Source organism: Podarcis gaigeae, assembly GCF_964106915.1.
Source record: "Podarcis gaigeae genome assembly, chromosome: 2".
Lineage (NCBI taxonomy): Eukaryota > Metazoa > Chordata > Lepidosauria > Squamata > Lacertidae > Podarcis > Podarcis gaigeae.
The window spans coordinates 40060473-40079890 of NC_139679.1; the positions used below are offsets into that span (position 1 = coordinate 40060473).

The window sequence follows — 19418 nt, forward strand, 5'->3', positions numbered from 1 at the left end:
TTCAGATCTGTGGTACATGATTATGACTGGCAGTATTTTTTTATTGTTTTCCTTTTTCACCGTTGTTTTTGCTGCAAAGGTTATGCGATCAACAACAATAAATGACAATGTCGTTCTACTGCGGGGTCTTCGTTTCCTGCACCTCAACAGTGCTTCCAATCCGGCACATTTATATCCTGCACATCTGTTTTAAAAACTCCCAGGGCGGCTCATGCACCTTTTATGCTTTTTACAGACTCTTATTATTATTATTGTTATTATTTCGCGGTTTATAACCAGCGCTCTAGCATCCAAGGAAACGCCTCCTGCACAGCCCAGGGCAAGCAGCTCTTCTTTGCCTTGGCGTTTAAAGCAAGACTTTCCCGCGATGTAGCTCCACCAGAAAAAAAAAAACACCTACATCCCGTCCCTGCCACAGAAAGAGAAAAGGCACACAGCCGGGCGCTTTCCTCCTTCCCAGCCAATCCCCTTTCCCCTTCCTCGCCCGCCCTCCCTCTGCTGCCGGGCTCCTCCTCTTTTCGCAGCCCAGGCGCGGACGTCCACCGAGCCCTTCTGTCCCGCGCGAGGAGCCGTACGTGGAGAGGCCTCTTCTGAGCGCAGGCGCCAACGACGAAAGGTAAATCTTGCAAGCAGCGAGCTGTTGTGGGAGAGGCGCTGAGCTTGGCTCGGGGCTTTCCGTGGTTCGCAGGAGCCTGGGCGAGGCGCGGGTAGGGCCAGGGCCTTCAGGACGAGATGGCGAGCCGCCTTGGGAAACGGGAAGAGGCTCTCTCGCGATACGGTCGCCCGGGGGGGTGTCTTGGACGCCAGGCCCCGGGGAAGGAGGGCGGTGCGCGGCTCGGCTGCAAATGTTAAAAAACCGCCCTCAGCCTCAGCCTTGCACCTCAATTAAGGCGGCAAAAGGCGGAATTCTCATGCTTTTGAGTTCATGCGAAGTGCTTTCCCCTGCCTCAGCCCTGAAAAACGAATGCACAGTATTAACTCTCTTTCAGTATGGCAACAAAAGCCCTGGTAATAGGTCGGGGGTTAAAGGGAAGGATTCCAGGTTCAGGGGTGTAGCTGGGCTTGAACGCAGCTTCAATCGCTATACATTTTTATTTGCAAAGGAACAGTGCATTCACGAACAATCCTCATGGCGTGCATACAGCTATACTGCATCAAGGCCTTATTTATATTTTAAAAGCTGAACTAACCTTCTTTCCATCCCTGTCAAGATAGAAATGTATCCTATGGAAGCGGATAGGATTTGGAAGAGATGGGAGAACGGGCTGTTGTTAAATTGCGTGTGGAACAAGAGATGTATATAGCAAGGGAAGGAAATCCCTTTTATACACTGTCCCGTTATTTTTCTATGGGGAAAGAAAGGACACAGGCCAGCACAGATTTAAGCCCACTGAAAATAATTGAGCTTAAGTGCAGTTCTCTTATGTGCACTTGGATTGCCTCCATCATGCAAGGCAAATTTGCAGCGTAGTTGCACACAAGTCTACTTGGAAGAATTTCCCATTGAATTCAATGGGTCTTGCTTTCAGGAAGCTCTGTATAGGGTTGTAACATTAATTGTGGAATTTAACTGTAATGGTAAATGCTGGTTTGCTGTGCCTTTGCCTAGAAGAATTTTTCACGAGCTGAAGATGGTTTTAAATGAGATGAACGGAGATGGGTCTGAGCAAGAGGATAGCAAATGCCTGGAGTCTGATGTCATCGCCAAGGGAAACATACTTGAGACCTTTTCAGAGAGTCAGGAAATACAGGAGTTGATTAATTCTCTTAGATCAATGCATGGAGACCTATCATTGAGAGAGACGGCGCTTGAAAAATTTAAAGGTATGAGCTCTTCCTTTTAGCATGTACAACTGATGATTGGGATGTTGTCACCAAATCCTACTAAGTGTAATGGTTAAGCATTTGAATTGTGAATTAAGACAACTCTTGTTCACCTTATCCATTAACTCTATAGGCCTACAATCCTCAACACACTTACTAAAGAGTAAGTTCCTCTGGATACAATGGAACTTATTCTGAGTAAAAGATTGATCAATATTGCCTTGTAGGTGACTATAGGAAAGCAATAGCAATTTACAATATGCAAACAGTAATGCTTATTTGAAATTTTTCAAGTTTTGATAATATTCTCAAAATGTTAATCTCTTTATTGCTGAAATAAATTGCTGAAGTGGACTGGTTGCTCTCTAAAAATGCCATTGTTACCATTCTCTGAGCTTTGTTCTAAATAAAACCACAAAGGAAAGTTGGGATACAAGCTTTTGTGATTACAGACATGGTTGCAATAAAACATTTTTGACTGGTCTCGTGGTCTGTTATAGAATATGGCAGATGATTGTCTCCTATAACTCTCCAACAGTTGCATTTGGTAGTTCAACATTACTGAATAATAGAACATTTAAAATGACTTACTGACCTGCTTCACATGTCACACTGAGCCAAATCATGGCATAGTGCAAATGTGCAAACACTTGGAGAAGAGATCCCAGCCACTTCTCTCCCACCCAGTTTTGTTGCTTTGCTGACCTATGCCATGGTTTGACCAGTGGTTTAGCTATCACCATAGGTTTTATCCAAGAATGAATGCAGGTTCAGATGGCTTAGCTCAACATTGCGCAGTAGCAAAGTGGCTGGGTTCCCTTGTCCAGGAGATTACACACTCCTGTGTTCACATTAAACCATGGTGTGACATGCAAACTAGTCCATTGTGGAAATGCAATAAAAAACAGTGAAGCAATAATAACATTAGAGCAAAGCGGCTAAATGGGGTTGTTAAATTTATACAAAAAATGAATATCCTCTAGCACAGTAGTGGGGAACTTCCATCCCGTGGGCCTAATTAGTTATCTGATTTTGGCTTGTGGGCCATATTCGCAAACCACATCCACCTGGTAGTTACTCAGTGTCAAATGATGTCAGGTGCTGTGATCTGTTAAATCCAATTCAAGCACTTAGTTATAGGTAAGCCTCTGCTGCCACCTTGTACTCTCAAGGAGCAAGCACATAATAGCTCTAGTATTGGAGATAAGCCTGTTCCTGCAGCCTGAGTTTAGTGTTGCCTGATGTCAGGTGATTGTCAGGTGGATGGATTCCCCCCCCCCCCAAATGTCTCAGAAGTGGCACCTTGGAGAGTGGGCCACTTCTGGATCCAGTCCTATGACTCAGTCTAGTTCCTCACCCCTGCTATACCAATAACACCTTTAGAAGGTTCAAAAGAGCATTTCACCAATATTATTATTTATTCATAGATCAAGAACAGGGAACAAGATACAGGCAGAAAATGAGTGTATCTTTTTAGGCATTTTGGTGTAAGCTGCAGTTTTGATTATTAGGGTTTTTCAAATACAGTGGTACCTCGGGTTACATACGCTTCAGGTTACAGACTCCGCTAACCAAGAAATATTACCTTGGGTTAAGAACTTTGCTTCAGGATGAGAACAGAAATCGTGCTCCAATGGTGCGGCGGCAGCTGGAGGCCCCATTAGCTAAAGTGGTGTCTCAGGTTAAGAACAGTTTCAGGTTAAGAACGGACCTCCGGAATGAATTAAGTACTTAACCTGAGGTATCACTGTACAGTATTTAGTTGGCTTTGGACTGCCACCTAGTGATGATTTAGTGTAGCATCATTGAAGTGTATGTATTATGAATGAATGAACTCCTTTACAGGAAAATTTTTAAAACACAATGGTGCCTCGCAAGACGAAAAGAATCCGTTCCGCGAGTCTCTTCGTCTTGCGGTTTTTTCATCTTGCGAAGCAAGCCCATTAGCGGATCAGCTGTTAAGCGGCTTAGCGGATCAGCTGATAAGCGGCTTAGCGGCTTGGGAAAAAGGGGGGGGAGGAAAAAAACCCCGCAGGAACTCGCAAGACATTTTCGTCTTGCGAAGCAAGCCCATAGGAAATTCGTTTTGCGAAGCACCTCCAAAACGGAAAACCCTTTCGTCTAGCGGGTTTTCCGTCTTGCGAGGCATTCGTCTTGCGGGGCACCACTGCATTTCTATTTACCCAGGCATTTGGTGGCTGAAGGAAGGCCATGGCAACTTTGAAATTAGTAACTGTGAGGGTATATAATTTCTAGATGGCTTTTAAATTGTTTTGAATATGTTGTTATTTTATTTTAAATAGTGCAGTGGTACCATCGTTTAAGAACAGCCCAGTTTAAGAATGATTTGGTTTACAAACTCCGCAAAACCGGAAATAGTGTCTTGGTTTGAGAACTTTACCTTGGTCTAAGAATGGAATCTGAACAGTGGAAGGGTACCGGCCGCGGGAGGCCTCATTAGGGAAAGTGCGCCTCAGTTTAAGAATGGTTTTGGTTTAAAAACGAACTTCCGGAATGGATTAAGTTCATAAACCGAGGTAAAGGTAAAGGTACCCCTGCCCGTACGGGCCAGTCTTGCCAGACTCTGGGGTTGTGCGCCCATCTCACTCAAGAGGCCAGGGGCCAGCGCTGTCCGAAGACACTTCCGGGTCACGTGGCCAGCGTGACATCGCTGCTCTGACGAGCCAGAGCTGCACACGGAAACGCCGTTTACCTTCCCGCTGGTAAGCGGTCCCTATTTATCTACTTGCACCCGGAGGTGCTTTCGAACTGCTAGGTTGGCAGGCGCTGGGACCGAGCAGCGGGAGCGCACCCCGCCGCGGGGATTCGAACCGCCGACCTTTCGATCGGCAAGCCCTAGGCGCTGAGGCTTTTACCCACAGCGCCTCCGCATCCCCGGAATAAACCAAGGTACCACTGTATTATTTTAACTTTTTGATGTTTACCAAACTGGGCTCCTTTAGAAAAGACGGCAGGGATAGAAATGCAATAAATAATAATAAATGTTGACAAAAACTAATTTTGTCTAATATAAAGATGGAACATATATGGAGAAAATAGAAACTGCCATATAGTGAGTCAGACTATTGATCCATCTAGCTTAATATTGTCTGCACTGACAAGCAATAGCTTTCCATGGTTTCAGGGAGAGAGTCTTTCTCAGCCCTACCTGGAGATGCAGGGGATTGAACTTGGGACTTTCTGCATGTCCTGAGCCAAAGACGAATGATAAGAACGGTAGGCTTTGCCAACTGAGTGTGAAATAAGAGAGCAGAAGTAATAATAATAATAATAATAATAATAATAATAATAATAATAATAATATCCCACCCATCTGGCTGGGTTTCCCCAGCCACTCTGGGTGGCTTCCAGCAAAATATTAAAATACAGTAGTCCATCAAACATTAAAAGCTTCCCTAAATAGGGCTGCCTTCAGATATCTTTTAAAATTGGGTAGTTGTTGTTCTTTTTGACATCTGGTGGGAGGGTGTTCCACAGGGCGGGTGACACTACCGAGAAGGCCCTCCCTGACTGATAGACTGCTTGAAGTATAGACTAATGAGCCAATGAGAGGAGCATTTGCTCTGGGGACATAGCACTGGCTAATTATGAGAGAGACTCCAGATCCCTGTTGGAACAAAATTAATTCTTGGTAGTTGGGAAGCTTAGGAAGGGGAATAAGGGGTGGAATGGTCTAGTATGCTCTGTCCTACCAGTTCCCCTGGTAAGAGAATTTTTAGGGATTCAAAAGAGGACATAAATCATTTGATTTAATAATATATTTCCACTTGCCTTTTAAAAAAGCAAATGGTACTCCTTTGCTTCTCAGGATAACTATTGACATGTTATTTTTTAAAGATACAGTGGTTTCACGCTAGGAATGTTAATGCTGTTTCCTTTTAAAACAGCATTCTCAGATTGATTCCAGATTTTCCACTGGATATGCTTTTATCTTTCAGTTATATTGAACAATTATCAGGAACAGCCTCACCTTTTGGATCCACATTTAGGTAAGTTTTGTTGTGTTGTTTTTGAAGATTTTGATAGAATCTTAGAATACTGGTCAGCATGGACAACAGGTGTAGAAGCTTTGCTTTGTTTAAGTATGGGGAGGGGCAGATTCTCTTTGGTGAGAGTGTGTTGGATTTCACCACACTTCCCCCAGCAGCTTTATCATATTTAATCCTGCAGGCTTCCCTGAAAAGTGAGAAGCAGACTGGGGTAGTTTTGTGTTATTTCCCAGCTCACAGGTTTCTGTCCTGGAAAAGGAGAGTTCATCTTGGGGGAGCTTCTGAAAAGATGCATATCTCCTGGGCAATTGAAAGCAGCCTACAGTTCTCTGGGGTGACCTCCTTATTTCTCAGGAAGTGCACCTGCAAAGTAAGAAATAGTGCATTACTCTCTTCTAGGCCTTTTCTGTCTTGCATTTCTTACCTTGCAGGTGCCTCTCCTGGGTTATACAATAGTTAGTCAAAATGGTTTGAGAGTGTGAGGTGCTGCAGTTGTTCTTATCTTGCTGACACATGAACTTTGAAATGAAGGAACTGCTGTCAGGTAAGACATATAGTAATAGTAAAATAAACTATATTACTACATTGCTAATATATACTTAGCATATAGTACTATACAAATAATTTAGTATATTTAAACTGAAATGAGACAACAGAATATAGCAAGAGCATATTTGCCTTTAATGGGAGCTATAGTAATCTCTTGCTGTCCTCTGGCCTTATGAAACCTAACCATTACATTTTGTAGAATCGTTCTTCCATATTTTATTAGACCGAAGGATATCTTAAATGCATTTATCTTGATTTAAAGGAGGCTGTATTATGATAACTTTGCAAAAGGGAGACAAAGTTCCAGTGAATGATTCAGCAGTATGAGCCAATGACTGCAGATCAAGTCTCTGGCAAGTCTAGTGCCTTAGTCCCCTTGAAATAGATGAGCCAGGACTAAGGGGGGGAACCCTTGGCAGCTCCCCAATTATAATGTGTATGTCGCTCATTTTCTCACAAATATGTTCCTGAAGTAGTCTTCTGACATTGCCTTTTTCAGACATGTGTAAAAATAATGAAACAAATTTGCAGACTAATGTATTTTCTACCATTTTGCCTGTGTTTCCTCTAGAGTCGATGTTGAATTCACTGCTGCTTATTATCCAGGATGAAGCATCTCCCTGTTCTTTAATTCATCTGACCTTTCAATTTCTTTACATCATTTCAAAGGTAACATGTTAGAAATGGGATTCTCCACCCCAGGGGATATGTTTCAGTAAGCTCTAGAAATATTTGGTGTTTAATCTGGATTTGTTAATAATTTGGGTTCCACTTTCACAGTTTATTATCGGGAAGTCAGTACTTCATGTTTTCTGAACAAATGTTGGTAATAAGAATATTGTTTACAAGCTTGTTGCTTGTAATACTACATATGCATAAATGACTCTAATTATGGGTTATTCCCCAGTTTTTTGCCTTGTGTATAATAATAATAATAATTTATTTATACCCCGCCCATCTGGCTGGGCCTCCCCAGCCACTCTGGGCGGCTTCCATAAAAACCAAAAATACAGCAAAATATCACACGTTAAAAACTTCCCTGAACAGGGCTGCCTTAAGATGTCTTCTGAATGTCAGGTAGTTGTTTATCGCTTTGACATCTGCTGGAAGGGCGTTCCACAGGGTGGGCGCCACTACCGAGAAGGCCCTCTGCCTGGTTCCCTGTAGCTTTGCTTCTCGCAATGAGGGAACCGCCGGAAGGCCCTCGGCGCTGGACCTCAGCGTCCGGGCAGAATGATGGGGGTGGAGACGCTCCTTCAGGTATACTGGACCGAGGCCTGTATTAGACTGTGAAATACAGAAAGACGAGCTTGTGACTGTTGGCACAGGGAAGTGCAAACAGGAAAAGAAAGGAAATGAGACAATGAAGAATGGAATGGACATTGCTTGCCATAGTCCTAAAATGGTTCCCTATTCTTTTATGAAAGCAGTTGCTATAAATTCTCAGCACAGCATGACTGATTTGTTAATATCAAATAGTCATACTATCTTTGTTCTGCTGTAATGGCAGAATGCTAACCACTAATTGTTCTGATTTTTTCCCCTCCCCTTGATCTATGTGCCTGACAAAACAAAAAATAGTGTGAGATTACAGATAATTTTATGTTTTGTTGATCATATGTTTATACATTCTCAAGGGCTCTGGGTTTCCAAAAGTCTAGGTTGGGGCCCCACTGGGATTTCCGATGGAGAGAAACTAAATGGCAAGTCCTTGATTGCTACAATCCTTTTTACCTTTTAGAAAACAAAGTGGTACAGAGAAGGTGTTGGTTGGAGTTAGGGAGGGAAGAGGTGGTAACAGGATGACTGTGAAATAGTTTTGGGGAGTATGTAGGAGCTTGGTAGGTACCGTAATACCTAATGAAACTGATTTCTTAATGATTGTGAGCTACTGCCATCAATCAGAAATAAGCCATTGTTTTGCAATCCAGTTTCTGGTGTTCCAGCAAAGAGAAACATGCAGAGTTACTTGTCTTGTACAAGTGCTGCAACCATCACAGGCTGGTATTTTTAAGAACATGGCTTCGTGGTGGAAAAACATACGGAGGAAAATGTGGATATTGATTGCTGTTGAGGACTTTTCCTGCTACCCTTGTTACAGTGATACTTAGGTATTATACTTTACCAAGCTCAAATTAAAGTCACATAGCTTAAGTGGCCAAAGAGATCCCAGTATCTACCAGCTACTGATTGAGGGGCACATAAATGGCAGGCATGAGAGACAGAAGAACTAGAAACAGAACATGCTTCTAAAAAATTATTATTATTATTTATTATTATTATTATTAATAGAGCGGCTATACTAGAAGCTGAATGGCTGTGATCCAGACAGCATACCATGTGTTGTCTACACATCTCATCACGCCCTCTCAGTTTCCACAAGTGCTCATAAATCACTCTTTATATGCCTCTCAGTATACAAAAAACGTTTTGGGATTTGATGCAAGATCTCTTTTTACAGGGAATGTTGCTAGTGTGGGTTTCTGTTTTCCAGAATGGTTTGCTGCCAAGTCTCATTGCCACAGATGCTGTTCCTCTGCACTCTTCCTGCATCTGTGGGGCCTGATGGCGTCAATTATGGGGGTGGATTTTGCCAGGGGACGGGGGACAGACCATTTGCTATCTCTTTTGTCTTCCTTGATGTTATCTTAGCATCCTCTTACTTTGTTTTCATTGTTACAGAGGTGGTAATCCTTTGATTTGCACCACTTCGGATGCAGGTGCCAGCTTACACAGACGACTAGTATATTAATTAGGAAGAATCGTTTTAGCCTAGCCTTCTCCATGATATGATAATTTTTTGTAGGAATGTTGATTCATGGAAGATTACCCTATTGTGTGAATCCCTATCCGCAGCCCAAAATGGTGTTGTCTAGACACAAGTTGACCACTTCAGTGAAAACTAGGCCTAGTATACCATAAATTAAACCTGGTACCTCAGGGGGGTTTTTGGGGGGGAGGGGGGAATACTGCACAACCTCATTTTTATAGTACTATAACTGGAAATGAATTATTTACTTAAGAAACTCTTTTTTTTGCTAGGTACGAGGGTATAAAACTTTCCTTCGCATGTTTCCTCATGAAGTAGTTGATGTCCAACCTGTCTTGGATATGCTGGAATCTCAGAATCCTAAAGACCATGAGGTGAGTTCATGTCTGCCCCTGCTTGTGTTGCTCACCAACCCCACCTCTAATTCTGCCTGCATCTCTCCCAGCAACCCCCCTCTCCCCACCACCACAACTCATTAGACCAGGAACGGGGAAGCTTTTTCTCCCCACCTCAAAGGCTAACTTTGAATTACATGAGGTAATTAGGATGCTACATGACTGATAAGCGGGTTGTCCCGCTCACCTGCCCAAATCCCCACATCAGAGGTTGAAAGGGGCAGTGTGAGAAGGGTTGCACAAGGCAGGCATTTCAACTTTTTGTGATCCTTCTCCTTTCCACTATCCCCACTGACATCAGGCGTGCAGAAGACTGCCATTTCACCCACACCCACCCCTCACCAAAACCTCTGTATGTAAATGAAAGAGACTGATAGGGGAATGCTATTAAAATTTACAATGCTTGTATCAAATGTTAATCCTACTCCGGAGAGAACAACTGAAAGTAATAAACGTGACTTAGATCCATGCATTTCAGTGGGTCTACTCTGAGTTGGACTAGCACATTGCCAGTTTCATGTGGAACATGTGCAAATATGATTGCATGTGTGCTGGATGGGGCCATAGCTTAGTAGTGGAGCTCATACATTGTATGCAGAAGCTCCTAGTTTCAGCTCCTAGCATTTTCAGGTAAGGCTTGGAAGGAACCCCATCTGAAACCTTGGGCGAATTGCTGCCAGTCCATGTGGTTTACACTAAATGGAAGGAGGGGGGCAGTGGTCTGTTTTGCTAAAAGACAGCTTTGTATGTTCACAGGTGTGCTTTCACTCACACCGTTTTGAAACTGCTGTCATATCTGCATGCTTTATATACCCTTTTAGCAAGAGTTGTTGCTTACCTTGTATTCTTAGGAGGCAATTGCATTCTCACTTATTTTTTAAAGGTCCAGGGAACTGCACTTTGAAAATTTCAAGCTGTTATCTTGATAAAAAGATATGGGAATGAGCAAACTACTTCTGGAGCGTTCAATCTATGAGCTTTTTCAAAATAATGAAATTCCTATCTTATGTTTGCACATGTCTTCAGGAGCCATGATTTGTTTAGCAGGGTTCATGAAGTTGGGGCTTAGGCTTGTGTGTGAATAAAGTATTCTAGCTGAACCATGTTCCATTTAAATTTGTGTAACTGTCCTTCCATAGTCAATTAAAACTAAATCTTGGAGGTCCTTTTTCATTCCTACATCTTTCCTATTTTTTGTAATACTGGTCTACATTTTGCATATGGAGATGGTTTTCGCAAGTGTGTGCTGCAAACTTTCTGGGGGCACAAACTATTTTTAAAAACTACCTTTATGATAAATATATTTTTTTCTCTGTGTTTCATTAGACCTGGGAGACACGCTACATGCTCTTGTTGTGGTTGTCTGTAACATGCCTGATCCCGTTCGATTTGGCACGGCTGGATGGAAACATCTCTTCCCAAGAAGGATGCCCTCGAGTGCCAACAATGGATCGCATTCTCAAAGTGGCAAAAGCAAGTATTTCTGGATCTGTTCAGCAATCTGTAGAAAGCAGAATGTCTTTTGTAATATTAATAAGCCTTTACAGTTGTTCGGGGTTGTTCTGGGGTACTAGCTTTAGTCTTGGACTTGGGTGTGGGAAACCTCATTTAAAGGTTTATATTTGCCATGATGTTGTATGTTGTTTGGCAAGTCACTGTTTCTTAATTTGAGTATCTCATCTGTCAAATGGTAAAACAATAACTTGTATTATTATTTATTTATTACATTTTTACAGTGCCCTTCAACTGAGGATCACAGGGCAGTTTAGAATATAAAAACACAAAAATACATAACATATCATTTACAAATAAATTAAACAGTGCAGGAGCTAGGATACAACCTTGCTTAACTTCCTTTGTAGCTGGTACGGATCCTGTGAGCTGCCCATTTGTAGAGCAGTGCACCTTCAGCACAGTGCTTTTATATAGATGTTTAATCAAGAACAATAATCTTTTATCTGTACTGGAAGAGTTACACTTATCAGAACATAACATATAAAAATATATTTTAAACAAAACAAGATACTTTCCAAAAATACCCCAATTTAAAAATACAGTATAAATTCCTCATAATGTTGTTTATATTAAGAAAATGTGTAGTTGGAATCTTATTCATCTGTAAACTTGAATTCTTGTGAATATATTATATTTATTGTGAATTTATTATATTTATTAAATATACCAGTATTTAATTTTCACTTTGAATAAGATGAAACTGAGGGTGTTTGCAAAAGGGCTTCCAACAGCCCTATACTGCACTTTGAAGTCCCAACCATTTGCACTTCAGTTAACTCTCTGTATGAAGTCCATACTTTTATATCCCTTCTGTAGTTTGTCCCCGTTCTGACTTGCATAGATACTTAGGTGAAGTGTTTGCATACAAACATTGTGCACATTTGGTTTTAATGTTGCAAACTCCTCTAACTCAATTTTGTTTTTGTTTTTAGTCCTATTTGATTGTAAGTGACAAAGCTCGAGATTCAGCTGCAGTTTTGGTCTCAAAGTAAGTCACTTAAGCTTATATTGACAGAAAATGTACTGTCTCATTACTGTTGGTGTATGTACAAGAATATCCTCACTGCCTAATGGGAGGACTCCTGTTCAGGGTTCTAGCTAGCCATGCTCTCACCCCACGACATATAAGCTGTAATAAGCTCAAGCAGTTCAGTTGAAGCTAGCTTCCCACCAAACTTTCCATTTCTCTTTTTCAATGGACACTCAACGCTCATTGGTTCCTTGAAACCACTGAGCTATTCACACCGGGCCATGTGTGTGTGTGTCTCCTTTTTGTGTTATTTTGAAAAACGTTTTGTTCAGCTGAGCATCACTTGAACCTGCTAATACTTTCCTCTTGTTTCTTATGGCTGGAACCAAAACAAGGACACTATCAGCACTCAGCCACCTAAATTTGCAGTTTGTGGGGAACAAAATTACACATCTAAACTGAAGCCTCTTTGCATCCTGGGTCATTGAGAATTGCCTTCTTCTTTTCCCTGTCTGGAATAAATGGAGAGTTGCAATATTTCTGCCATAGGTGCTGACTTTAAGGAACCAATCTTTTTTTCACAGTATAATCTTATGAAGTGATGCAACAATTTATAAGTGAAATGAGGGTTTCCTTATGTTAATGGTGTGCAAGCATATCCAGATATCTTCCACCACTTTTAAATACTGCCCCAACATTTGTACAAAACATTTGTGATGAGATCCCCTCCCTCCACCTGCCCAGCACTGATTTGTCAAATGGACTTGTGAAATCCATGGTAAAAATTAAAAAGTTATCATTCTGGCAATGTCTGGCGCCTATCACACTTCTTTAATGCTGGTTTTATGGTGGCAAAATTGTTTGGAAGTTAGAATTAACAATATTATCATTGGCTCTATTGTAAGAATGTGGTTATGGAATATCGCCTGTAGCAAAAGGCTTTTCAGGCGGCACAGAAAATGCATTGTATTATGAAACTGGCCTCAGAGCATTGGAGTAAAGTACCGTATTTTTTGCACCATAACACTCACTTTTTTCCTCCTAGAAAGTAAGGGGAAATGTCTGTGCATGTTATGGAGCGAATGCCTACGGATGGCGGGGGGATCTGCTGCAGTCGTGAGCAGAGGATCCATGGTTCCCCTTCCTTCCCTCCTCCGTGGCTCGCTTTGAAACAGCAAAGCGGGAGAAGAGCCGCTGAGTGGGGAGGAGAGAGGGACAGAGAGCCTGCTTCTTTAAAGGAGCAAAGCGGGAGAGGAGAGGAGCCGCTTACATGAGTGTCCGGTTGGTTCATTTAAAGCAAGCAGGCTCTCTGTCCCTCTCTCCTCCCCACTCAGCTCGCTACATAGCAGCAAGGTTTTTCAGCTCGCTAAGCCGGGGATGAGCGGGGAGGAGGAAGAAAAGCAGAGCCTGCTTGCTTTAAAGGAACAAAGTGGGAGAGGAGAGGAGCCTTCTCCCCTTATACCCCTCTTCTTCATTATTAGCAGCATCCTTCTCCACCCACCCCACGTGTGCTCCTTGTCCCTTGAGTGCTTTTCCTTCCCTCCCCACTTAAAACGTGGTTACAAAGCACGGATCCACATGGATCCTCAGGAGTTTTGCACTGGGTCACCCCAAATTCACCATCAGATCACATAGCATGTTCATGGCTATATCTTGCACCAAAAAAATCACACGCCCATTGTTGCCTGGGGCCGCAGTGGTGCAAAAACGTGGTTACAAAGCATGGATCCACATGGATCCTCAGGATTTTTGCATTGGGCTACTCCAAAGTCACTATCAGATCACATGTCCATGGCCACAGCATGAACCACAAAAATCATACATCCACTGTTTCGTTTAGAATATTTTTTTTTCTTGTTTTCCTCCTCTAAAAACTATGTGCGTGTTTTGGTCGGGTGCATGTTATAGAGTGAAAAATACGGTACATGTAGATTTCTAGTGACATCTAGTGGGAGTTCTAAGCAAACTGACTAACATTTTATTTTGGATTGGTCAATGGTACATAGTGACAGATGAACCTTTTTGACAGCAGTGCATGTTGGTATATATCTTTGTTGTTTGTTTGTTTGTTTAAAAAATATCGCTATAAAGCACTTGTCATTCCAGTTCTGTTTTTGGTAAAAAAAGAAGTGGGGGCATATACCTTTCTTGATAAGAATGGTGGAAACTAATACTGTTGTTTTCTGCTAATATTAGCATGTAAGAAGAATAGAAGTTGTCTTCTGCTCCTAAGATTGTTCTGCTACCTTTCTGGTTATTTGCAGTTTTCCTTAGTGACCAAGTATTCACTCTGTCTCCTGATTTGCTTCTAGCTTTTCAGATAGTAGTAAGGCAAAACACACAACATATTATTCCCTTTATGTAAATAAAGTGTCCAACTCTAATTTTAAGACAATTTGGCTGTTAACTGTGACAGTACAAATTGTTGAGCTATAAGCTTCTTTAGGAAAAGACAGGGTTATATTGCTGACAGTTGGAATGTTCCCATCCAAAATACGTTGGAAAGCATCCATTGGCCAGTTGCCTTTAGGAACAAAAAAACCAGTTTGTCTAACAGGAAAAATGAGTTACCAACTGAACTGCTGTGAATAGGTAACTTGCAATGTTTCTTTTTTTTCTGCAACAGGTTTATTACCCGCCCTGATGTCAAACAAAAAAGAATGGCAGACTTCCTGGACTGGACCCTTTCAATGTTATCTAAATCCTCCTTTCAGACTATGGAGGGAACTATTGTAATGGATGGCATGCTTCAAGCCCTGGTAAACAATGCTATTTCTTTCAAAGATAATCTGAAATATTTTCCCTCTAAATGCTCTTGTTGGCAGAAACCCAGTAGATGGCATTCAATTACCTTCCCATCCCTTAAGCTTTGGAAACATTTATCATTATTTAAGAACAGTATGTGGTTGCCAGATGCAATATGGAACAAAAATTCTCTGCTATTAATAGTTGCATAGCAGAGAGTGATACAGATACAGGTTTTTTCATCTTGACAACACTGTGGCAGGAGAAGTTGCAGCTGTGAAAGCTATGTAAGTATTAAATATACAGAAAACCTGTTTTCCAGTATTATATGCACCATCCCCAGAAGAAGACTTGCATGTTGCCAGTCATACCATTAATGCATTGTGCAACTGAAGGACACATAATTTGCCACTGAAAATGGATTGATAAGATTAGTTTTAATTGATCATATTTGCGGCTTTATTTATTACCAATTTGGTTGTGACTGAAATGAATTTGATAATTGCAAATTAACTAAGATAAACATTCTGGATTGTATCCAATGTAGTACTGGGCACGTTGCTGCATGGTAGGTCACACAATATTTTGCTCAACAAATTTTTGCTTTCCCTCCTTCCCTCATTCACTCCACTCATGCACTCAACTTTGGCACTTCTGTTCTGATTTGTTAAGCTACATAGGTTCCCTTGACATCTAAATCAGGAAGCTGCATTTAATTGTTGCTTGTAAACCAGCATCTTAAACCGGGATCTAATCTGGGTTGTGTTATAACTGGGCCAGCATTAGGCTTGTCAAATTTTATGTGCAGGCTACGTTCCTTACACACCCATTCTGTATGTGGGCAAGCTGGCCTAACTGCCCATTGCTCTTTGCTGCAATGAACTCAACAGTACAAGGGATTAAAAGGAAGGGTGGGTGAAAAATTATTCCTCTGCTCCACTACTCTCTGGTTCATCACTAAAACCATTGCCTTCAAATGCTTTGTTTTATACATAGTAATGAATGTCAAGCATTTACTTTTATTGAGGAAAGTAAATGGTTGTATTCACAGGCATTACTCAAGCAGTTCTCCCCCACCACAAATATTAGCCCATATTGTAGTCCATTAATTTCCCCCCAGTAGCATTAATAGTAAACACTAAAGTTTATATTCAACTCATTTATATTCATAGTAGGCTCATTGAAACCAGTAGGCTTATACTATTTGGGTCCATTGATTTCAGTGGATCTAATTTTGTATGGCTTGGTTGGATATAGCCCCCAAACCCCGCTGGCAGTTCTATATGGATAGCTCTTTGCCTCCATCTGTAAATACCTGCCCAGGTTTCATTGTTTGGTTGAACTATAGTGTAACACTAGTGGAGTTTCACAGAAAGTTTGCTATTAGTAGTAGAAAAAAGCTTTTATATGCAATTCTTTCCCTTTCCCTTTCTTACCCTATCAGATTCCTGTTTTGCAAGTTTTAAGGGTTAAATGCCACCTTCATCCACTTAACAAAGGCTGCTGCTGGTGCATGATGAAACATGTAGGACACAAAATGTGCATCATAATTCCTTTGTTCCGTGTGGTTTTATTTCTCCTGTTATTAGTGTCTGTTAAACGAAACAGGTGAAAACTTAACAAGTTGAATCGAAACTAGAATGATTTATAATTTTCTTGAAACCAGGAACCTTAAGCCTGTCTGTCTATGTATGGGTTTTGCTTCCTCTTAAGGAGCGGCATACATATTATATTGAGCAACTTCATTGATTAGGTTGCCCTTTTGGTTATATCTCTCTGCTGTTGATAGATTGACTGCTTGCAGCATAATCCTATGCATGTCTATCCAGAAGTAAGTCTCATTAAATTCAATGGGATTTACTTCCAGTTTAGTGTATATGATTGCAGCCACACATCCAGGGGGCTAATATTAGTTGCCCAATATATTCAGTGGCTCTTCTCCTTTTACAATGAAAGGTAAAGTTACAGGTGACAGGCAAATGGTATTATGGAGTAGGCGAGTACAGTGGTACCTCGGGTAAAGTACTTAATTCGTTCTGGAGGTCTGTACTTAAGCTGAAACTGTTCATAACCTGAAGCACCACTTTAGCTAATGGGGCCTCCTGCTGCTGCCGTGCCGCCGGAGCACGATTTCTGTTCTCATCCTGAAGTAAAATTCTTAACCCGAGGTACTATTTCTGGGTTAGCGGAGTCTGTAACCTGAAGCGTATGTAACCCGAGGTACCACTGTATTATAGAAATGGAAATGAACAACAATTAGTGTTATGAATGTTGAATGGTGTTTATATAAATATATTACATTTGATATATTTGCTCACGTTGTATTTGCATAGTTGTAGAATTTGCATTGGGGTCTACACATTTCAGTCTCATTGCTTAGCAGTTTTTTTTTAAAAAAAATAGATGTCCCTCCCTAAAATAATTAAGCCTGCCCAAGTAGGATAACATTCAAGTTCTTCCACTTTTGACATGCCCCAATAGGATAGGATACTAGCCCAATTACATCTGGGAAGAGTATAGAAAGCAGACACTGCCTACACAGAGCACTCCAGTCTTGGCCTATCTAGATAGACAGTAGAAATCAGGACTGGAGCAAGGATTTAGATAATATGCAAAATCTGATGCAGAAATAGCTGGAACCCTCCTTCCCTACCTTAAGCACCAAACACTTTCCATTAACCCATCCATGAAATTCCATGGGCACTTTGCTAGTGGTAGTGAGTAGTGCTTGAAAAAAGTAGTGTGTTTTTCCTTTTAGAGTTCAGGCTTCTTAAAGCATTACATATGGTGTCCTTACACAAACCTTCTAAGAGATGTAGCTGGTAGTGTGAAGGAAGATGGAACTGAGGCTGAGAAGGCAAGGCTTGAGGGAGTGTGGCGTGCCTAAGATGATCTTCTTAGTCCAGGTTCAACATCTCCAGCTAAAGATGACTCAAAATATCAGGTCTGAGGAAAAAGGTTTGTATGGTATCTTGAAAACAGTAGATACAGTTTAATGTATCAGTGGACTACATTGGTACCTCTTGATGTGAACGGGATCCGTTCCGGAGCCCTGTTTGCATCCTGAAGTGAATGTAAGACGCGTGTTGCATTTTGCTGCTTCCGCGCATGCGCGCGGCATCATTTTGAGCGCATGCGCGGCCGGCGAAACCCGGAAGTAACGCGTTCCTTTTCAGAGCGCAACCTGAAAATATTCACCCCAAAGCTACTTCAACTCAAGGTATGACTGTACCAGTAGTCTGTCTCTGTGTAAAGTAAGATTTGGCTTGGGGGTGCCGTTTACAGCAGTTATTTCACATTAATGAATACAACTCCCTGAAGCCTTTGACATATATTGGAGATTATGAAGCGACATAACTTGCTGAAATGGCATAACAAAATGGAAGAGGGCTTCATTTCTGGATTTAGTCATGTAAAAATAGGTGATAAACAGCTACATCCTCGTGACTTCATCAGAGCAGATTCAGTGGCCAGGTTATCTTGGCAATCTTTATATCAAAGTGGTTCAGCTTTTGTGGAAAGATGCAGGCTCTTAGAGCTTGTTCAGTTGCTATTTCTTATGCAAAGGTGGATATGAATCTTGGGTTTGTGAGCTGCACCCCGACACCTCACAACGCACGGAAGGTAATGGCTGTATTTAAATGAATGCTATATCTTTCTCCTCAAACCTTGTGATATAGAAGCCACTAGAAAAGCAGGTTCTACCTCAGGGAATCAGGGTCGTACATTTAAATAAACATAGCACTGTACAGATGAAGTATTCTAACTAAAATGCAGCAGTAGCTGCTGAACATAGGCTCCAGCTGCTGAGAAGGTGGGGATTGTGCTTGCATTGCTAAGACACATACTCAGTTTCACCATGTGTTGAAGTTTGACAGGGAGGGGTAGAGTGGGGAGAGAAGTAGCATCTGAACAGTTCCTGTGCTTTGAAATGTTTCTTCCTGAATTGGTCTGAGCAGACAGGAATGCTGCTGTTTAATTTGTAATTTAATGCGTAGTGTTTAACACTGACATAGTTCTTGTTGAAACATGCATTGCATATTGCACAACTTGATTCCACTTATGGGCTTGTTTTTCTGCACCTGTTGATAGCGCACCTGTTGTGAAATGATGGATTGCCAACAGGTAGCACTACTTGATTTCTTTCAGATACACTTTTGAAATAAGGCATGTCTGTATTGAATGTAAAACGCAGCATTGGCTGCTGAATGTACTCTCCTGTTGACAGACAATATTTGCATTATGTGCCTTTGTCGGCTGTGTGTTCTGTGAGCCTGTGCTGGTTGCCAGCATGACACTGACGGAGGCTAGGAAAAGTGTAACATGAGGACCTATGTGATACTTTTCTGGTTTGGGAAACCTTAGTTAACCTTAGTTAAAGATTTGATGACCAAACGAGATAAGACTTTTAAAAATGCAAATTGCATGGGGGGGGGGTCATTAGTACACTAATGGGAGATGTTCTCTCAGTAACACTAGCTCAGAAAAGGGGTTTTGCTCAGGATTGCAGCAGGCAAAGGAAAGGTTAAATTCCCTCTGCATGTCTTTGATCCCATTGGTTTTCAGCCTCCCCTCCCATTGATTAATTTGCTTTAATCTGCACATTAGGTACAGTGATGCCTTTAAAGATAAGGTGTAGC

General features: G+C 41.5%; 1 protein-coding gene across 4 annotated transcripts in view; it reads left to right on the forward strand.

Annotated features, from left to right (window-relative positions):
• The first annotated feature begins 509 nt into the window (after nucleotides 1-509).
• Nucleotides 510-19418, forward strand: part of TBCD (tubulin folding cofactor D) — a 121596-nt gene continuing 102687 nt past the window's right edge. The window contains exons 1-8 of one of the 4 annotated variants that reach the window (XM_083725803.1): nucleotides 510-616; nucleotides 1610-1824; nucleotides 5784-5834; nucleotides 6955-7052; nucleotides 9426-9527; nucleotides 10875-11021; nucleotides 11996-12051; nucleotides 14660-14792. In XM_083725803.1, the coding sequence (XP_083581929.1) occupies nucleotides 1632-1824; nucleotides 5784-5834; nucleotides 6955-7052; nucleotides 9426-9527; nucleotides 10875-11021; nucleotides 11996-12051; nucleotides 14660-14792 (780 nt within the window). In that variant the 5' untranslated portion in view covers nucleotides 510-616; nucleotides 1610-1631. Of the gene's footprint in view, nucleotides 708-1609; nucleotides 1825-5783; nucleotides 5835-6954; nucleotides 7053-9425; nucleotides 9528-10874; nucleotides 11022-11995; nucleotides 12052-14659; nucleotides 14793-19418 lie in introns of all 4 variants that reach the window. The other 3 variants (XM_083725802.1, XM_083725801.1, XM_083725804.1) reach the window with 3 other exon arrangements.